Source organism: Cuculus canorus, chromosome 3 (genome assembly GCF_017976375.1).
Source record: "Cuculus canorus isolate bCucCan1 chromosome 3, bCucCan1.pri, whole genome shotgun sequence".
Taxonomy (NCBI): Eukaryota; Metazoa; Chordata; class Aves; order Cuculiformes; family Cuculidae; genus Cuculus; species Cuculus canorus.
Genome location: NC_071403.1, coordinates 90,005,780 through 90,024,038, shown reverse-complemented (window position 1 = coordinate 90,024,038; position 18,259 = coordinate 90,005,780). Strand labels below are relative to the sequence as shown.

The following is an 18,259-nucleotide window of genomic DNA, read 5'->3' as shown; positions in this document are numbered from 1 at the left end:
CTCAAAAGCAGAGGCAGACAAGGCTCTGACAGAGGAAGAGTAGCAACACAAGATCCCAGGAGCAGCCTTCTTCCCTTGTACAGCGCATTCTGAAAGGCATGAGAACTCATCCACCCAGACAGCCAAGCACTCTTCAGGATGGGCTCACACTTAATGATTCTCTGCCAAAAGCAGCATTTTCCATGGTATTTTCAAGAGCAGCGTGTACCAACAACATTTAAGTCAAATACAAAATTTATGCCACTGTTCTGCAGATGGATTCAGAGTATTTTTTTCCCTAAAAAATTCAGAAGCACTCTGTGCACTTTCATTAGCTTTTCTGTTATCATTCAGCAAGCATTTTATAAATCACTCTCCTAGTTACATTTATCACATACGTGCCATCTTTTCCAGCCAGCTGCCCTGGGAAACCAGGCACACTGAACTCTATCAGGAGAAAGCACAATATCATTAGAGGACAGCATTACATCCAGAGACAAAAGCGTTGTTCAGTGACCAAACCCACGAATGGCTGCTCACCACATGGAGCACAAACAGCACTAGCAGAGCCACCAGGACAAACGACAATATATTAATGTTATATGCTTTAGTCTTTTAGTAAGCTACATGGTCACTTCTATCACTGGCATTACCTTAATTGTCTTTACTACCGGATATCTGCACAGGTCAAGTTTCAGATTTATGAAGAGTGAGCCAAAGACATTGAGCCCTCTGTTTATAAGAGGTGGAAAAAAAACCCAAATCCTCAACCTTCCCCCCATCTCATATGACTTACTACCTTTGTTACTGGCTGTAAACAATCTTGTTCCAAACTCACTTTGTTAGCCAGCATTTGCTGTTGAGCCTCAATTTGTTGCTGCTGCCGTGATGCCATTTCCTGAAGTTCAGCCAGTGTCATATCCATCCTTGGAGCACTGACCTGTCAAAGAAAATCCTAAGCATGCCAAGTCTGGAACTTTTAATTTGACTGTGCAATTCAACAGAGCTACCACAGCAAAGCATGCTAAGGGTCTTTAAAAAAAAAAATACGAACTGAGTATCCAATAAAATAATTGGAAAGAAATGGCATAATTCCATGCTAGAAAAATAGTTGTAAGCTCATACACACACATAGTCCAACTCAGCAACACACATAAGCTGACATCTCTTGAAATACTAATATTTCTAGCAAAGTCACAGCAGCATTTTAAAAAGGCATTTCAGAGCCCTTTATAATTAAGCTCAGCATCAATCATGAGCCCAGAATGCTCAGCAGACAGCAGGATGGATCTGTGGTCGTAGGTGTATTGTTGCAATTCAAAGCACTTCAATGTCAGTTGAAAAAAATAGAAAGTTTAAATGTAGTCAGGGGAATAAAAACACTGCCCTCAAGGGCAGCACTGTTATTACATTAATTATCTGCTCACATGTTTCCTGAATCTAGATTCAATCTTATATCCACAATTACATCTTCTGGAGCAAGAATAAATGACAGACAATGGATTCAATGCTGAAACACTAATGGTCTCAACTTAAAATCTGAATCTAAGGGATCTGACACAAAATTGAACGTGAAAAGACTCAATGAACTGAAGGAAAACAAGATAAGGTTTTCAATGGGAGTAACACAGATACAGCAGCCAATGGATCTGAGACATCTTAAGAACTGAAATCAAGGGTGATAATTGTTAGAGGCTTTGTGTCCACTTCATAGCGGTCATTAGAAATCTCTCCAAAATAGTCTCTTAGTTTCCAGGACAGGATTTACATCATAACTTCAAAGGAAGGGAAGCCTCAATTTTCACTATACCGGGCATTGCATCAAGCACTTACTCCATTCTCTATTCTTCGATCACCAGGCACTTTCACTCCATTTCTTTTCAAGGCTAGCTCTTGAGACCTATGTCCAGTCCCTAGACAGAAAAATACAGTAGAGTTAAGGATGACAAGGTATTTTAGGACTTTTCTTATCCCTTTAGACATAGCATTCAATACAAAAGGAGAAAGAGTACAATCATTTTGGTTTAGCATTGAACATCTGTCCTTCCTATGCTTTACCACTAAGATAAACCTAACTCATGACACAAGACATTTTACGAAGAGCTTGTTATTCAATGTTAACATTTATTTTAAGATATAAGACTGTTTGAAAATAGACACATAAAAGAGGTTTAACCAACAGTGGGCTATTTCAGTTTTTCTCCCATGGGCAACAGGCCTGTAAGTCTGTATTACAGCTGAATAATTACAAAAATATGTTCCTCCTGCAAATGACAAGAGAATATCTGGTTAATTCAGAGAGGCATTTGGACCAAAACGTTTTAAAACTAACACCTAGATATTCTGGTGTGCCTTTGTCAACTGTGTCACAGAGAATATGAAAACAATAGTTAAAGGTTAGTCACCCATTGTGAAAGACATACCGTTTAACCTACAGCTGATTTGCACAAGGTTTAAAAGCACAGTCTTTTTCTTCTGACATAGTAAAGATGCTACTTAACTAGAACCCTACTTTAACGTTTCCATTTGCTTATGTACAAAAGGTGCTCAGATGCTAAATACCAAGTGCTCACTCACTTCCCTATAGGACATACATATATCACAGGATGAAGCCACCTGTGTTAGCTTCTTGCCCACTTCAAATATTTACTTCGAAATTCTGTTCCTGCAAGAGTAACTGCAGAACTCCTCACTATTCATTTGCTCTTTCTAAAACATATTGTTTAGCAATTATGTGGCCAATAAAATGCCAATAACACGCTTCTAGAACTCTAGACTTGAAAAATTACATCCTGAGAACTAAACTGCACCACAAGATTCTTATTAGATAGAGATGGCATGGCTTTAACTTCTCAAGTACTCATTCATTACATATTTAAAACATCAAGAGACATTTAGCCATTTAACATATGCTGGGTACAATGCCACTTGACACAAATGCAGTATTTCCAATACCAAGGATGAAAACAGAAAACAGGGAGGAAGAAGAATCCAGTAGACTGATTTAAAGGTATAAGTCTTAAGGATTCTACTAAAGAGATTAGTATGGGATGCCCAGGAAAACCTTGAAAAGCAACAAGTCATTTTCTTTACAGGCTTCACATTTAGATTTACAATGCATAGATATTAAGTTCTTGGAGAATTTGACTAAACAGTTCATTTAATTCTATTCCTGAAAATACATGTGTAGATTGTGGAAGAAACAAAGTACTCTGTCTTTTGCCAAGCATGCAAAGTTTATCAACCTAGTAAAGCATTATCCAGGTGAAATATCCTAAGCCTAAATAATAAACTACATTACTGAACAACAATTCGGTCACTAGATTTAAAAGAAGAGATTGTCACAGATCTCTAGACATTTAGCTGTGGCTAATATATTTAACACAGGATGCCCTCAGATGCTGTAGTGATGACCAGCTCTAGCTAAACTGCGAAAGTTTCAGTTTGGATGTAACGTCCCCAGATCTGGCAAGAGACGATGAAGTCTTCACTAAAACAAACAAGTTTTGTGTTACTAGTATTCTCTGCTCCTAAAAGAGAATAATGGTCAGACCAAAACAGGCTGCAATACCATACTGACTACCAACATTAATAACTAACATACACAAGCAGTTTCCTTAACCTTGAGGACTGAAATGAAATTTAAGACAAATGAACCAGCAGAGATCAATACTTACCTGCTTCCCGGCAGGGAGAGCGTTCATGACGAAGAAAGAAACGAACCTCACCTCTCTGCATCCTAAAGCGCTGCAAAATATCCAGCATCCGTTCATTATCGGCTATGGGACGTTCTGAAAACATAAAAAGCCAGTTGACTATTGCATTCCTATGTAGCTTAGGCACACACCAAAACCAAAATGATCTGTTTCCATCTTTCACTTGAACACTTGCTATTACTCAGGTGCTGTATGTGCACTTAACCCTTGCCCTAACTCAAGGCATTTCTACCTTTCCCTTAGGAAGGCGCTGTACCAGTCCTTTCTTCTGAAGTTAAAACCAACAGCAGGTACAGTCCTTTAAAAGTCCACCCCAAAGGGAAAAGCAGATGCAATTTAGACATGCAAACATGCAATTCAGAACTTTCAGCTCTAGTACCTTAGTTTTGTATTTGCAAATTATCTCACCCACTCACCATCACAGGAAATGTCCTGACATACCTTTTGCTCCACTTCTGTGGTACCCCAGACAAACTTATTTCTCAGTCATTTCTACCTTCCTCAAGGGCTCCTGTGCCTCAAATCCTACAGGGACTCAATTGTCATTGGAATAGGAAGTAAGAGAGATGCAAAGATAAACTCTAGTGAAGAAGAATTCTTCTCTTAACGCATCCTAAGGACTGCAATCAAATACCAGACTGAAGGCCTTGTGTTCAATGTCAGGCAGAAGCACTGAATACCCTGAAGAGGCTTCTAGGCAGTACCAAATGGGTCTGATCCTCAGCAAGCCATCACAGCTTCTGTAACTTCAAGTGCTCTCCTATAGCTCCTGTCAGCCATAGAACCACCTGACTTTCTTGGACAACAACTCTGAAGAAGTTCAGATTACAAACATTTCAAAAGCCACACTTCTGACAAATCCGGAAAAGATGAACTATTTTGGATTCACGGCTCAAAGGAAAGAAACATCAGTCAGTGAAATGCATTTCCAATAACAACTTGCTATTCTTTTCAGAGTTAAGATAAAGTTTCTTAAAAAGTTATGCCCACAAGTTCCACTGAATTTATTTTCCTGCTCTTGTTCCCATGTTCAGGATTCAGTCACATCTGTAATTTTTAAGCCTTACTTATTGCCTTTTGATATTACAAAATTCCAGTGGGAGTCTATATTATCACCATCATTTACCAGCACTCCTCTCTTTCTGTATTACTATTCTTCCAAATTTTGCACACTTCATAGCTGAGCATTCACAGAAAGGATATAATTAGAATTACTTACCGTCCTCAAACCTTTACATAAAAGCAACTGCTTTTGTTACTTTAGACATTTTACCATACATTTTTCATTTATGTTAAAAGTGATGGCAAACATATGGTCAATATATTAATCAATTTTATGTAGTCAGGATACCACCACAGTATCTTATGACAACATCCGAGATCTATGATCAGCTTAGATTAATTTGTGTTTTGTGCCAGACAAACAGCATATATTGTTCCTGGCCAGAGAAATAAGACGAGCAGACAAAAACTGAAATTAAATAGCAACACTTTTGCTCCAGTTTCTTTTCTCCTGGTATTGCTTCTGCTAGTTGTTTCCTTTCATTATTTAAGCAAGAGGAGGGAAAATGAAAAAAAAAAAAAAAAAGAAAAAGAAAAAAGAAAACAAATGAGTAGTTTATTCATATTCAGTGGAGAGTCTTTCAAAGTCACTATCTTAATATGCAAATCACTTCAGGGGAAAAAAACTACTGACTTAAGCATAAATGTTTTCAGTTTTGTAAGAAGAGGAGTTACTAACATGTTTTCCGCTTGTGAAAAGCTATTTTCAATATGAAAGTGTTTCTTTAAATGAAAATACTGCAGCTGTGCTCAAGCAATCTAGGAAGGAAAATTTCTGGAGTCACTGTCAAAAAAGATTAGCTTTACAGAATAAGCAAGTAGGTCACTGTTACAGAAAAAGCAGTCTCTTGGCGGTTACTTGTCTAGACAGCTAAAAAAGCTCTTCATCTGCTAAACCTTAATTCAAGGGGAAAAAAAAAAAAACAACAGTACCACTGTCATGATTTCCATCTTAAAGAATATAGAGCAGGCTTATAAGGCAGATTTCTAGCAGCTCAGCAATACTTCAGCTGAGAGCGCATAACCAATGGAGATGCCCTTTACACAAGGATTCTGTCAATACCACTTAGTGACTTCAAAGGAAGGTCAAAGAGATTTTCAAGTACTGAACAAAACTACATTTGAAAAGCTCAAGAAGAAAGGACAAACAAACTCAATTTTTTATTTCCCATCTGTCTAAAAAAAAAATAAAAACCTTTATACATGCACATACCTTTTGACTGTCTTCTAGAGTCACCAAGGTAGTTTCCTAACAGAATTCTGGCACTGATAGAAGATCAAGAAAGTTTGCCCTGATACTCATCAAATTTCAAGCAAAACTGGGAGGACAGGGCGAGCAGTAAACTTGACCCCTGCAGGGAGCAGAGTGCCTCAAGCACACTTGCAGCAATCTTTCAAAGCACGCTTAATAAGGTCTGACAACAGAAGCTAAAATTCCTGAGCGAGCGTCAGAAAAAGAGAGAGACAAGAGATCTAAAAATGTTCTCAGTAACTGAAGTCTGAGAAGTCATTTCGAACACAAATCTTTTGTTTCTACCCCAGGAGGTTGGCTGCTGTGCACCACGCTTGTTTTAAAATAAAGTCTAATTTGTTCAGCGCAAAAGGCAAACAAAATAGAAGACATGGCATATTTCAGCAAAACAAGATAGCCAACTTTGCTGACATCTAAGATGAGATTAGGTAAAAGCTAAAAGCATTTCTCTTCCTCGCTGCTGCTTTCCCCTCCACCTCTAAACAAAACCCAAGAAATCCATGAAAACATATCTTGCAAATGGCTGCCACTGAATGTTACACAGATGCTTAAGAAAGGATATCTCTTATCCAAAAAAATGCATGTATTGCACTTCATCCAATACTCAAGTCTCTTAATGTTACATGATTTGAGACTACTGCATTTTTTTTTACAGACTGAAATTTTTACACACACACTCAACAGTGCTTGCACACAGAAATAATTAGTAAATACGACAGGATCAGTGAGTGGAACAAGAATAATTTGGTTTCTTAAACACTTGTCAAGGTTCTCTCTGTGTAAATGGATGATACTTTTTTTTTTCTTATGACAGTAACTGTGCAAGTCAAACTTAGACATCTATTCTCATGGCATGTCACAACATCTTTGCAAAGACTAATCTCAGAAAGAATTATCTGCCTCATTTTATGTTTCTTACAACTCCTTTAGTAGCAGAGAGGCTAACAACTTGATTTTACAAATAAATCTCCAGGTATTACCTGATCCCACCCACCCAGCTCCTGTTAAGCTGAAAAGTGAACATTTGGACACCAACTACTGGCGTACTTCACTTGCCTCTTGGTACAGCTGCTCTCCCTTGATTTCAAGACAGTTTCTAGCATACTTAACATGAACATCTCAAAATCCAACCAAGAATCCAGTTTCTGAAATCACAAGAAGAGGACCTGCCCACTCTAGCAGGGCTCCAATATGGTAACGACAGCAGAACTTTGTCCCACATCATCACAACTTGTCCTCTTTAGCAGCGCACAGGGCTAAGGCTAACTATACATTCAGTGGTTTTACCTAAACCTTTATTTTACTTGTCTTTCACTGTAGTTTTTGGTATTGTGTTGTTTTAGACAGAGTTGGCCAAAGATGTACAATTAAAAAGCTTTCCTAAAATATTTCTTTCCGTGCTGGACAGGCGAGTTTATTTTACTATCATGTATAAAGAAAATATGTTTTCTCTTCTAAGGAGAAGGGAAAAAAAAATCTGCCGCATGTTTTAAACTTAGAAATATCAGAAACATTACACATCTGTCAGCAGGGGCTAGAAGTCAGGAGTATCTGATGCTGCTAAACAAAGATCCAGCTCACCAAAGACTTCTTTGAACAGGTGTGTGCCTGAACAAACAGCAGAGGAAGACAGGAACATAAGCCTTTATCATCAGATTATTTTATTATTTTGTTGAAGTATCTCAAAAGAGTTGGATCAAACATAATTATTTCTCATGACTTAAAATCCTGTCCACAGATTCATCTATCTCTGGATGGCTACTAGTATCTAATGAGCACCATGGAGACAGCAGATAGTCAAAAGCCCTTTCCCATTTAGGCCATGAAGAGTTAGCCAGACTTTATCTTCCAATTTGCTTCTCCAGGTCTGATTGAGCACTGCAAGCTAAGATTTGAACATCCAAAACAAAAATCAGCAGCAACACAGAAGAAAAGTCATAATCGAGCACATACATAAAACCTCTCTTGCACAGACTTAAAAAGGATAGAGAACAGTCAAAAATAGCTTCTCCATCCTCACAGAGGCCACAGGGACCCCACTGTGGGAAGAAAACTTCCCCACACACTTCAGAAACTCTTGAATCAGAGAAGGGCTGCATACACACAAGAACACCTGCATGCTTGATTCCCCTTTAACTCACTTGTGTGTGTGTTAGCGTTTCTGTAGATGCATTTTCATACAGCAGGTCTGAAGAGGACATTAATAAGGCAGAAATGCTCTGGGACAGCACCACATCTGCCAGGTCTCTGTGCGCTACACAGTCACTGAATGCCCAGTCACTCACAAGGCACAAGCCTAGCCTACCTGAACCACAGCACACCTCAGCCAGGTGGCACTCGCTCTCGCCAGGCTCCTTGCACAGCTCCACCACATCTCTGCAGGTTGTTTCAGGGGTGACTGGCACCTCAGTGAAATGCTGCTCATTGTTACTGAGGTACACTGTCAGAAACATCTGGAAAAGACAAAGCAACAGTACATGGTTACTCTATAGCACAAAAGCCAAACTGCACAGAAACACAACCCTCTCCTTAAATCCATTCTTTTCAACACAATTTTAGCATTTCTTATCAAGTACTGGGCGTGCAGAATTTTGGAAAAAAAAAAAAACCCCAATGAAAACTAATTTCTCTTTAAGGTACAAGCAAGTGAGACACTATGAAGTAATTCTATGTTCAACTAAAGACCTTACAGAAGGATTGTTTGCTTTTAAATCCAGACCTACTGCTCCTTCCTTCTCTCTTAAGGTGGTCTCAGAACTCCTCCCACCTTACTATACGTATATACTGCACGCACTTGACACAGCAAGAAAAAGTCATCTAGAGCTCAGAAATATTCTTTAAAGTGAAAAACAACAGCAAGTACATCCGTTTAAAAAAAAAAAAAAAAAAAGACTGGAGCTTACTACACAGGCAGTGAAGTCGAAAGATAATTTTTATTTCCACAACACATTTCATTGAAGCTTTTTCAGAAGCACAAGTCAACTTACTAGACCTTTAGTCTCAGTCTGAATACAGCGTCTTCCCAAACACCATTCACAGGAAAGCAAGGATGTTTTACTTGGCTTTCTCTTCAGAGCTGTAGAAGGATCCTTGATCTTTGGTTACTTTTATGTATAAACACACTATACAGCTAGATTTTATTCTTGTTCATGTCTTTTCTGGCATAAGTAGAAAATGAGCATTTTAAATATTTGTTGCCTTTTTTTATATCTGATAGAAAACATTGACGATTGTTGCTTCTGAACACCACCTCACTGTATGCTATTAATATCAAACTCCTATCAAAGTTTAGCTGCTAGCTAAAAATTAATATCCATTCTCTTCTGAGACCTATCCTCAACTTCATTATCAACTGGCTGCTAGTTGCGCAACTTCCAGAGACACAAAAATCAGCCAAATGTCTCCAGAAAGCAAATATACCACTAAGCATTTAAAGCAACAGAAAGCTTATCAGTAAGCTGAACAATTCAGTCTTTTTCATACAGCTGGAGAAGTTGTTCTTGCAGGCAGAAACACAAATCCTTGCCTGTCTTCACTGTCAGGGAGTAAAAGGATTATACATCTTACGAACAACAGTTCAAAGGTAGAAAAAAAAAATGTCCAAATCAAACAAGGCAAGAGAGAGCTATAAATATCCTTTTAAATTTAAAGGTAAAAAACTCAACCTCATTACCACAAGCATTATTCCTGTGATATTGAGTGAATACTCTGGAACAATTTTTTTTTATGCCACTGCAAAAATCAAACTTAGCCCCACCTTCTTCAGTTTTAGGAACCACCTCTTGGGGATTCTCCCAAAATACAACCACACACACACATCCCCGATGTCTTAAAACCCTTCGCAGGGCTCTTTTGAGTGCCAAGATACCCTCCATTCCTATAGGAGAAGCTGCCTTTATTCTTCTAAAAACTGCCACGAAAACACTCCACACCCAGCACATCCTATTATACAGTGTAAGTATTTATCCTACTTAGAATCACAGAATCATTAAGGTTGGAAAAGGCCTTTAAGATGATTGAGTCCAACCATCAGCCCAACACCACCATGCCTACTAAAAACCACATCCCCAAGTGCCACGTCTACACTTTTGACACATAGTGTAGCTACTCCACCACTGCCCTGGGCAGCTGTGTCAACGCTTCACCATTCTTTCAGTAAATAAATGTTTCCTAATATCCAGTCTGAACCTTCCCTGATTCAACTACAGGCCATTTCTTTTCATCCTATCACTTGTCCCTGGGGAGAAGAGACCAGAACCCACTTCACCACAGCCTCCGACCAGGCAGTTGTTGACAGTGATAAGGTCTCCCCTCAGTCTCCTGTTCTCCAAGCTAAACAAGCCCAGTTCCCTCATCTGCTCCTCATAAGGCTTGTGCTCCAGCCCTTTCACCAGCTTCACTGCTCTTCTCTGGACACACTCCAGCACATCAGTGTCCTCCTTGTACTGAGGGGCCCAAAACTGAACACAGGATTCAAGATGCAGCCTCACCAGTGCATGTACAGGGACACAATCACTTCCCTAATACATGTGACAGTATAAGGTGGGTCCTGGGACTGCACCAGATTCAGCACCAAGGCCACACAGAGCTTCTGATATCTTTTTTTTGACTGACTCCTCAAGACAACAGTTTCCAATAAATTCCTAAAGAACTTCTACAAACACTCACAGAGCAGAAAAGACCTGGTGAAATAAAGCTCAAACTGTCTGTAATCCTTAGGGAAATGTTGAGATTTCCCAAGCATTTCCTTGTCATGCCATGGCAAAAAGAAACTCCAAACATTTAGAACTTCTAAGAGCAGGAATTAAGAGGGAGAATGTGGAAAATGCAAAGATGGCAACAAAATTCCGATTACTGACTGACAGAAACTGGTAAATCCCGTGGAGGGCAGGTAGGCAGATAGAGCGGCATACCCAGTGCTTGAGGATTCTAGCTTGAGTCAGGGCTGCTGCTCACTCCACAGTTCTGCTCTTGAAAGGCAGCATCCCGCCCGCCAGTCAGAGTCACAGCTGCACACCCATCAGCAGCAGAGAATTTGTTTTAACACTGCTCCCTCTCTGGTATGCTTTGTGTGGGCCAGAGTTGTGTGGCAGGCAGTCAGGTAGGATCAGCTTACCACATATGCTTATCACACAGTGGAGATGGGCACAAACATTGCGCTGTTTACAGCACAGTGCATTGAAGTACTGACCTAAATTAAGAGATAAAGCTTTCCAAGCAGGAACTCTGATACTCAGCTTTAATCTTTTGTCATCAAATGTGCTATCTTTCAGATGCAATGTTTCTGGAGGAGGCTGACAGTGAGGGATGCCATGTGTAACCACATAAAAAATACCACTTAATCACAGAACTTGGAGCAGAAAAGTATAAAATAAAAAGGAGGTTCCTAAAAAGCTGCAAGAGCAGCGTTATGTATGTATATAAAACACTTCACCACTTCACATCTAATGCTGTATAATTCTGTATTCAGAACAACACTGAATCGCACAGGCTGTGTATCTGCAGTAACATTTGTTAGCTTTAAAATATGAGCTTATAGACGGAATTAAAAGAAAATTATAAAAATCATGGTATTATACACAAAGCAGACCTAATCTAACCCTAGCAGGGCTGTTCACCCTTCAAAGCCTGTGTTTATATCCAGTTGTTAATCCTTCGGATTTGCCAATACAGACAACTACGCAGGAAGGATCACACGTTGCCCTCTCTATCCACAATGCTCCAGACAATTGCCAATACATTAAGCCAAAAGCACTCAAACCTGGTCTGTGGGGGCCATTTCTGAGACTTAATAATATCTGCATTATCTCCATCCCACACATTCTAGAAATTGGGGAGGGGAGCAACTAAACTCTGTAAATTCCCTAAAAACATACTGCAAAGTCTCAAGACTCTAAAGTAACTAAAAGGCCCCAAAATTCATGTGACCTTTACAACAACCTCATCCCACTTCCCATTAGCTCCAGGGACAACGCTGAGATAATTCAGAAGTCCTCTAAGTACTTGTGTCCCTCCCTTCCCACCCAAATGGCTTTAACATTTACGGCCCAGCAAAGGAGAGGCAAGGAGCCTTGTCTGCTCCACCACCTGCATAACCACGAGGCCTGGCCGTATCAGAGGACAGGGCAAGCACTGAGCAGAAACTATCCATCACAGAGCAGTCTGGAAAATGTTGAGAAGCTGGCGTGAGCCAAAAGCCCACTATGGCTTTTCAGCACTGCTCATAACCCCTGGTGGGTGCTCTGGCTTCCACCACAAGCTCAGATCCTAAGAAATTGTCCTTCCCTTGAGAATGCTTCAAAAGCAACATTTATTAACCATCCTACTAGTTAGTTTATATTGCTGTTCAATTGCTGTGCAGCAGCAAACAACAAAGTGAACAAGAATACTCTCATAACACCTTGTTCAGAAGTTTGAATCCTGTAGATTGCACCCAGCTAGAGCATAAAATGGTCTTTTAATCCTCCCCAAAACCAACAACGTTAAGACAGTTAGATATAGGAATCCAGGAGTTAATATACAAGGAAAAAAAGGTAAAAAGCAATATGTAAAAAATTTTGTTTCAAGCTAGGCATACATGAAAGACTTGATAAAAAAGGGGCAAAGACAGGTCTCAGTCAGACACTGCACATCTTTTAAAGACTGCATCCTGGCAAATACTGAAATTTCTGATAATTCCATTTAGCCTTGGATTAGATTTTTTTTTTTCCTTTCAAACTTTCAAAGACTGAGTTTTAGGAGCACTCAGTGCTCAGCATGAATACTTTTAAACAGGAGTGAGGTCCTTAACCAAGTTCTAAATTAAGATTTCCCTCTCATTCCCCACCTCCAAGACATACTCGCTGTTTACAGGTACTGAGAAGCTTCAAAATGTGTAAGGATTCCAATACCGTGGCATACTTGCAAGAAACCAGGAACGTGTTGTGTACCTACTAAAGCAGTTTCTTTTATAAACACATCACAGGTTTCAGCTGACTCTGCTACAGCTTAGAAAACAGAAGTTTGCAGTTATGGAGCCACCAAATGATGCACTTCGATCGGATGCATCAAGGGCAAAGGGATGACCAAGGACACATGAGCTAAAGCAAGAGATATGTAGCAGTCATTCCTTGCAAAAACTATGACATACAAAGAACTGAACAGCAAAAGACCAAACATAAGGGAGAACTCTGTCTCAAAAAAGTCTGCCACCTGAGACAGAAATCTAAGAAAATCCATATTGGTATAAATTGCTATTTTGTGTCAGCACGAAATATATAATTTCGTTCTATTATTTATCTGTCACCTTCATCTACCACCACTAAGTCTGGACTGTAACATACCCAGGAACAGGAAGAGAATGTAGCAAGAAAAGCAACCGGACAGGAGGACAGAAACAGGCATCAATTAAAGCAAGTCACATCCCCTTTCATAGACTCCCAGCTCTCTTCTGTATGCCAGCCTCAAACAGCCTTACATTTGCGCACAAATCTGAGCCATTTGTTGTTAAGCTTATCAACAGCTCACGAACATTTTGTACAATTGCACTGGTATTAAACATGACGTAACAGGTCTCAACATCTGCAAATACATTTCCAACTGAAAGTAAAATGTTTAAGAATGGCTAACTCTACAGAAGTGCTAGGCTGTGCCCACACTACATTTCGGCTCCTTCTCTGTCATATGAATCAAAACCCAAAAACTGCTTCCAAACCTGTTTGGAATATGAACCTGAGAAAACACATGCCGTCCAATGAGATATCATTTCACATCAAAAACCTCATATCAATCTTTTGAAGACCTCAATTATTGATTAAAAGCAGAAATGCAATTTACTTTTCAACTTTGATGGTGTTTCTGCAAGTATCAGACTTCTACTCCTTATTATAAAACTGCTATCACACATCTTAGGTTTAAAAGGCTGTCAAATTGGACATTTTCTGATTAATATACTAATAATACTAAAATATGAAAAATGCAAGTATTCAGAAGAAAACGCCATTATTGTGCATGATGCAAATTAAAATACAAGGACTTAATTAACTCCTGAAACTATCCAAGTTTAATAGATGAACATACTTTTCCCATCCCAAACAGTTTCTAGTGAAACATCCAATTCAGACCATAAAAATTCAACAACGAACAACAATCTTTCAGCGCAAAACTCAGTCCCTCATAAAATATTATAGGCATATAGAGAAAATTCTACTATAAAAAACTCCTCTCTATTTAATAACAAAACTAATTTAACCCTGGTTTTCACTATTTGCTGAATTTCTAACTTTATGTAGTCCTCCTGCACAGCATGTAACATACAATACAAACTGTGGCATCTACTCATGGGGTATTTTTTACCTTCAAAGTATCTTATGAGCAGGAAGTCGTGACACAAGCAAGTGGTTTCCTCCTTTACAGGCAGGGAAACTGAGGCATACAACAAGACAATGATGGAGGCCAGAATGTTATTTGATAGCCAAACAAGCATACTGTCTCTGGAAGTCACTGTTCATTTCATTACTCTGCTTTAGAGCTAATAATATAATTCTTTACCACATTCCATATTCTCTGCATTTCAGACTAAAACCTAATACCATTGAACCACACACAAAACTAGTTGGGGGTTTTTATACTTGCACGACACAGCTAAGTAATAGGCTTAGCCTGCATGACAAATTTTCTTAGCTCTCATTTTTAAGGAGGCCGTATAAGTCACTCTTAAAGTTGACGATGCAATGCTTTGCAGTAATATTCTTACTATTGATACCCAAGTGATACCTACCATATTACACTGCAAAAGTGTGATGTATCTTCCTATGACATGGAGAGCATGCACCCCTGATGTGCTGGATAAATAAATCTCATAAAAAGAGCTCACAGAATGCCCTTCAATGACCTTCCTACACAATGTGGTTACACAGCAGCAATATACATCAATACAGAAAATATATTTCACAAGTACGTGAAATAGCTTTTTTTTTTTAAACACTGCATGGGATGGAAAACAATTACAACAACATAATTTACATCCTGAGCTAAAATATATTTTTAGAAGTTAATTTCAGCTAGCTGAAAAACTAGCTCAGAATTTTTAGAATGAATACATTAACTATCACATTGCAAGTGCAGATGACAGAAACAAGAAATAACTGCTTCCACCCACAAACCTGATACCCACAAATGAGTCCTTCCTGATAAATATAATATCCCTCCAAACAAAGAGTTTTAAATAGAAGTCTTGCATCTTATCTACTGGAAATACTGATGCTGCACCTTCCCAGGCAGCAAAGAAATCAGCTGCTAAAATAGATATTTTTGCTGACTTGATGCAACTTTCTAAACAACAGAAGACAGCCTGCACACCAGCACGTTTTCCTCTTCTCATAAGCAGCATTCCAAGCTGATGCATAGTTATAGCCCTCCATTTAACATAAACTATATCTCAAAATAATTCAGCTATTCTTTTGCATCAAGTTCTTCAGAACGCTACAAGTCCTTCAGTAGGCAACAGCTCACGTATTGTACCTGAAGATTAAGGTAAGCGAAAGATTAAGGTAAGCAAAAGATTATAATAGACTTACTAGAAAACAGGCACACAGGATGACTGCTATCTCCAATTCTTTTCATATTCAGCTGTTCAATAAAAATAGGTTCAACAGAAACGCAGAGTAAAATTTAGTATTTGCCTATAGCCACGCTCAAATGCATGGAGTTAGGTTCTTGCTGTTTCACCCTGCACAAACTACTCCATTTATATTGTACTGGCTTTTGGCCATAAATATGAGAAAGGAAGTTATGATGCAAGGTAGGTGGAGTACGGTAGGAAGCACCGTGGGATTATTCATATTATTCCCAGTCTATATAAAGCACAGCCCTTTTCCCTTCCAATTGTATCACAGGAGAAAACAAGAAAAGTTACTCTAAAAGGCACGGTAGTTTCTGCTTATATATATATTATTTTGAAGATAAGTTTATTATGCATTTGTATTTTATCTTTGGTAGAAAGGTCAGTTTTTTCCAGGACTTAAAATACAATGTACATCTATGTGCACTTTTAGGGTCATGGATAAAAAGAGCTGGAAACAGCAAAGGGGAAGCTTTGCTCTCCCCTTCTTTTTTTTCGTCCTTCATATCCTTAATGTAGGGAGAACAAAATGAAAGCCATCTGCTTTTGATATACAGTACTTAAACCAGCAAACACTACAGCACAAACACCACATTACATCTCACTATCAGGCATGCATCTGAACTACCATTATGGGAAGCTGAAGAGCTGCAAGGAAAACAGTCTGAGTTTTGGCCAAGCACCATTACCATTTCAAATGAATGGATGTAGGTTCACAACCCTCCTACTTCGTGGGCTGTTGCCTCAAAGAGAGAAATCACTTCAGTTGAGACTTACCATTTTAGTTTTCTGAAATCTATCAGGCATAGCTCAGGACTGGTTAATGTAGAATTCCTAACCTACACACCCTCCCTTTCAGCAGGGCATTATGCACAAGGTCATTTAAAAGAGATCTTTCCAAACAGAACCTTTTGCTTAGAAACAGTTACATTTTCTGGCTTGACTTTTTTTTTTTTCCCCCCAGTCATTCTCGTGCACAAGAAGAGAACAGAAGTCCTCCTATAAGCCAAACATCAGAAAGGTCTATCCAAATGAAGGTTACTACTTTGAATGAACATTAAGCACAGAAGCAACACATTCCATACTTCTTGGTTGAGCTGCCACCTATCATTGAAGGCAAGAATGTCTCAAATCAAGTGTGGCTATTAAAGCCACTTATACTTTTTATTCTGAGTATGTATAGCAACATCAGCGTTAAGCAGAAGAAAATGTTCTAAAACATATGGGCCAACCTGTTTTTTAAGAGGTGTTACTGAAACAAATTTAGTTTATAAACATAGGAAACTACAGCCTTTTAGTGAGCATCCCATGTTTGCCAACACATCATGCACAGCTCATTCTACTCACACTTGAATCCACACGTGGATTGGCATCGATTTAGTAAGACAACTGCAGGAATTCATGGTAAACAAATCCTGAACACATTCTTCATATTATACCACATGGCAGTACATCAGCATATCTCTTCCCATTGCTATCTGTGAAGTTGCCCTCCTTCACGTATTCCACACCTCTTCCCCTTTCTGCCCAAATCCTTCTTCGTGGCTCCTTACAGCCACCACTTTCGCCCTGTTGGACACTCCATCAAACCCCGCTGCAAGTTCACTGGCAGGAAAGCAAGCTTACACACAGTGTTTGGACTCGCACTTTTGGTACCCTGCATGGAGCTTGCTACTCCTCCTGGAGTTAGAGAAGGAGAACGTGGTTTTTGGAGGCTTGCCCCTTCAGGCAGACTACCTCATCTTCTCCATTCAGCACTGAGTTATAAACACTCGGTATACGAGAAGAAAGCAGTATTATTTTCAGACAGATAAAAATTGATACCACGTAATTCTTACAATAGGTACTCTTCTCTGGAAAAGGATAACAGTCTAACCCACACAACAAAACCACAGAGGTTTACAGTTGCTCCTTCTCCCATTCTTCAGATCGCAACACACATTGCGCCTAACAAGAGCCTAAAGCCAAGGCAACATCCAAGCATAATGAGCGGGGTTATGAACTTAAGGTTAAGCCTGAATCATCTCAATTTTCTGTACTTGCGTCAAACCCAGAGGCAGCCTTTCTACTAAAAAAAAATAACAACTAAATAAAGGAAAATGAAAAAGAAACCAAGCTGCTCTTGCTGCTCTAGAGCTTTGCATTCCCCCCACTGGGAATAAGACTTACTGTTCTCTCAGCTTCCTAGATGGCTAGGGGCCAATAAAAAGCCATACGAAGTGCTCTGTCGGGACACTTTAGAATTACACCTCTCAAAATAGTCCTTTAAAATGCATGTATATTCTTACAATGAAAAAAAAAAAAGCCTAGTATTTTTCCTGGCAATCAAAATTTCTTGTACAAACCAGGACTCTTCACAGAGAAAAGTCAAGTTACACCTGTGTCAGGGATGAATGCATATTTAACACAACCTACACCTAAACAAAACAGGCTATCAAGCAAACTGGCATCTATACCACCCACATCACACCACCCACAGGCTAAGACACCAACTATTCACCAAGTTTAAAAATACTAACTTTCTGCTTTTCCAGCCAATATATAATCATCTCACCAATAAAAAGACTATAAATATTCACATCAGGAGGTGCTTGACCTCAGCCCCTCAGAACACACAAGTCAAAGCCATATTTATCATGCAACAAACAC

General features: G+C 39.1%; 1 protein-coding gene across 3 annotated transcripts in view; it reads right to left on the bottom strand.

Annotated features, from left to right (window-relative positions):
- The window catches only part of TP53BP2 (tumor protein p53 binding protein 2), a 47,540-nt gene that overhangs the window by 18,468 nt on the left and 10,813 nt on the right, over window positions 1-18,259 (bottom strand). For 2 of the 3 annotated variants that reach the window (XM_054063357.1, XM_054063358.1), the window contains exons 2-5: window positions 8,315-8,462; window positions 3,657-3,770; window positions 1,813-1,892; window positions 818-919 (exon numbers count right to left, since the gene is read on the bottom strand). In XM_054063357.1, coding sequence (XP_053919332.1) covers window positions 818-919; window positions 1,813-1,892; window positions 3,657-3,770; window positions 8,315-8,462 — 444 coding nt within the window. Of the gene's footprint in view, window positions 1-817; window positions 920-1,812; window positions 1,893-3,656; window positions 3,771-8,314; window positions 8,463-15,566; window positions 15,706-18,259 lie in introns of those variants that run through there. The other variant, XM_054063359.1, reaches the window with a different exon arrangement.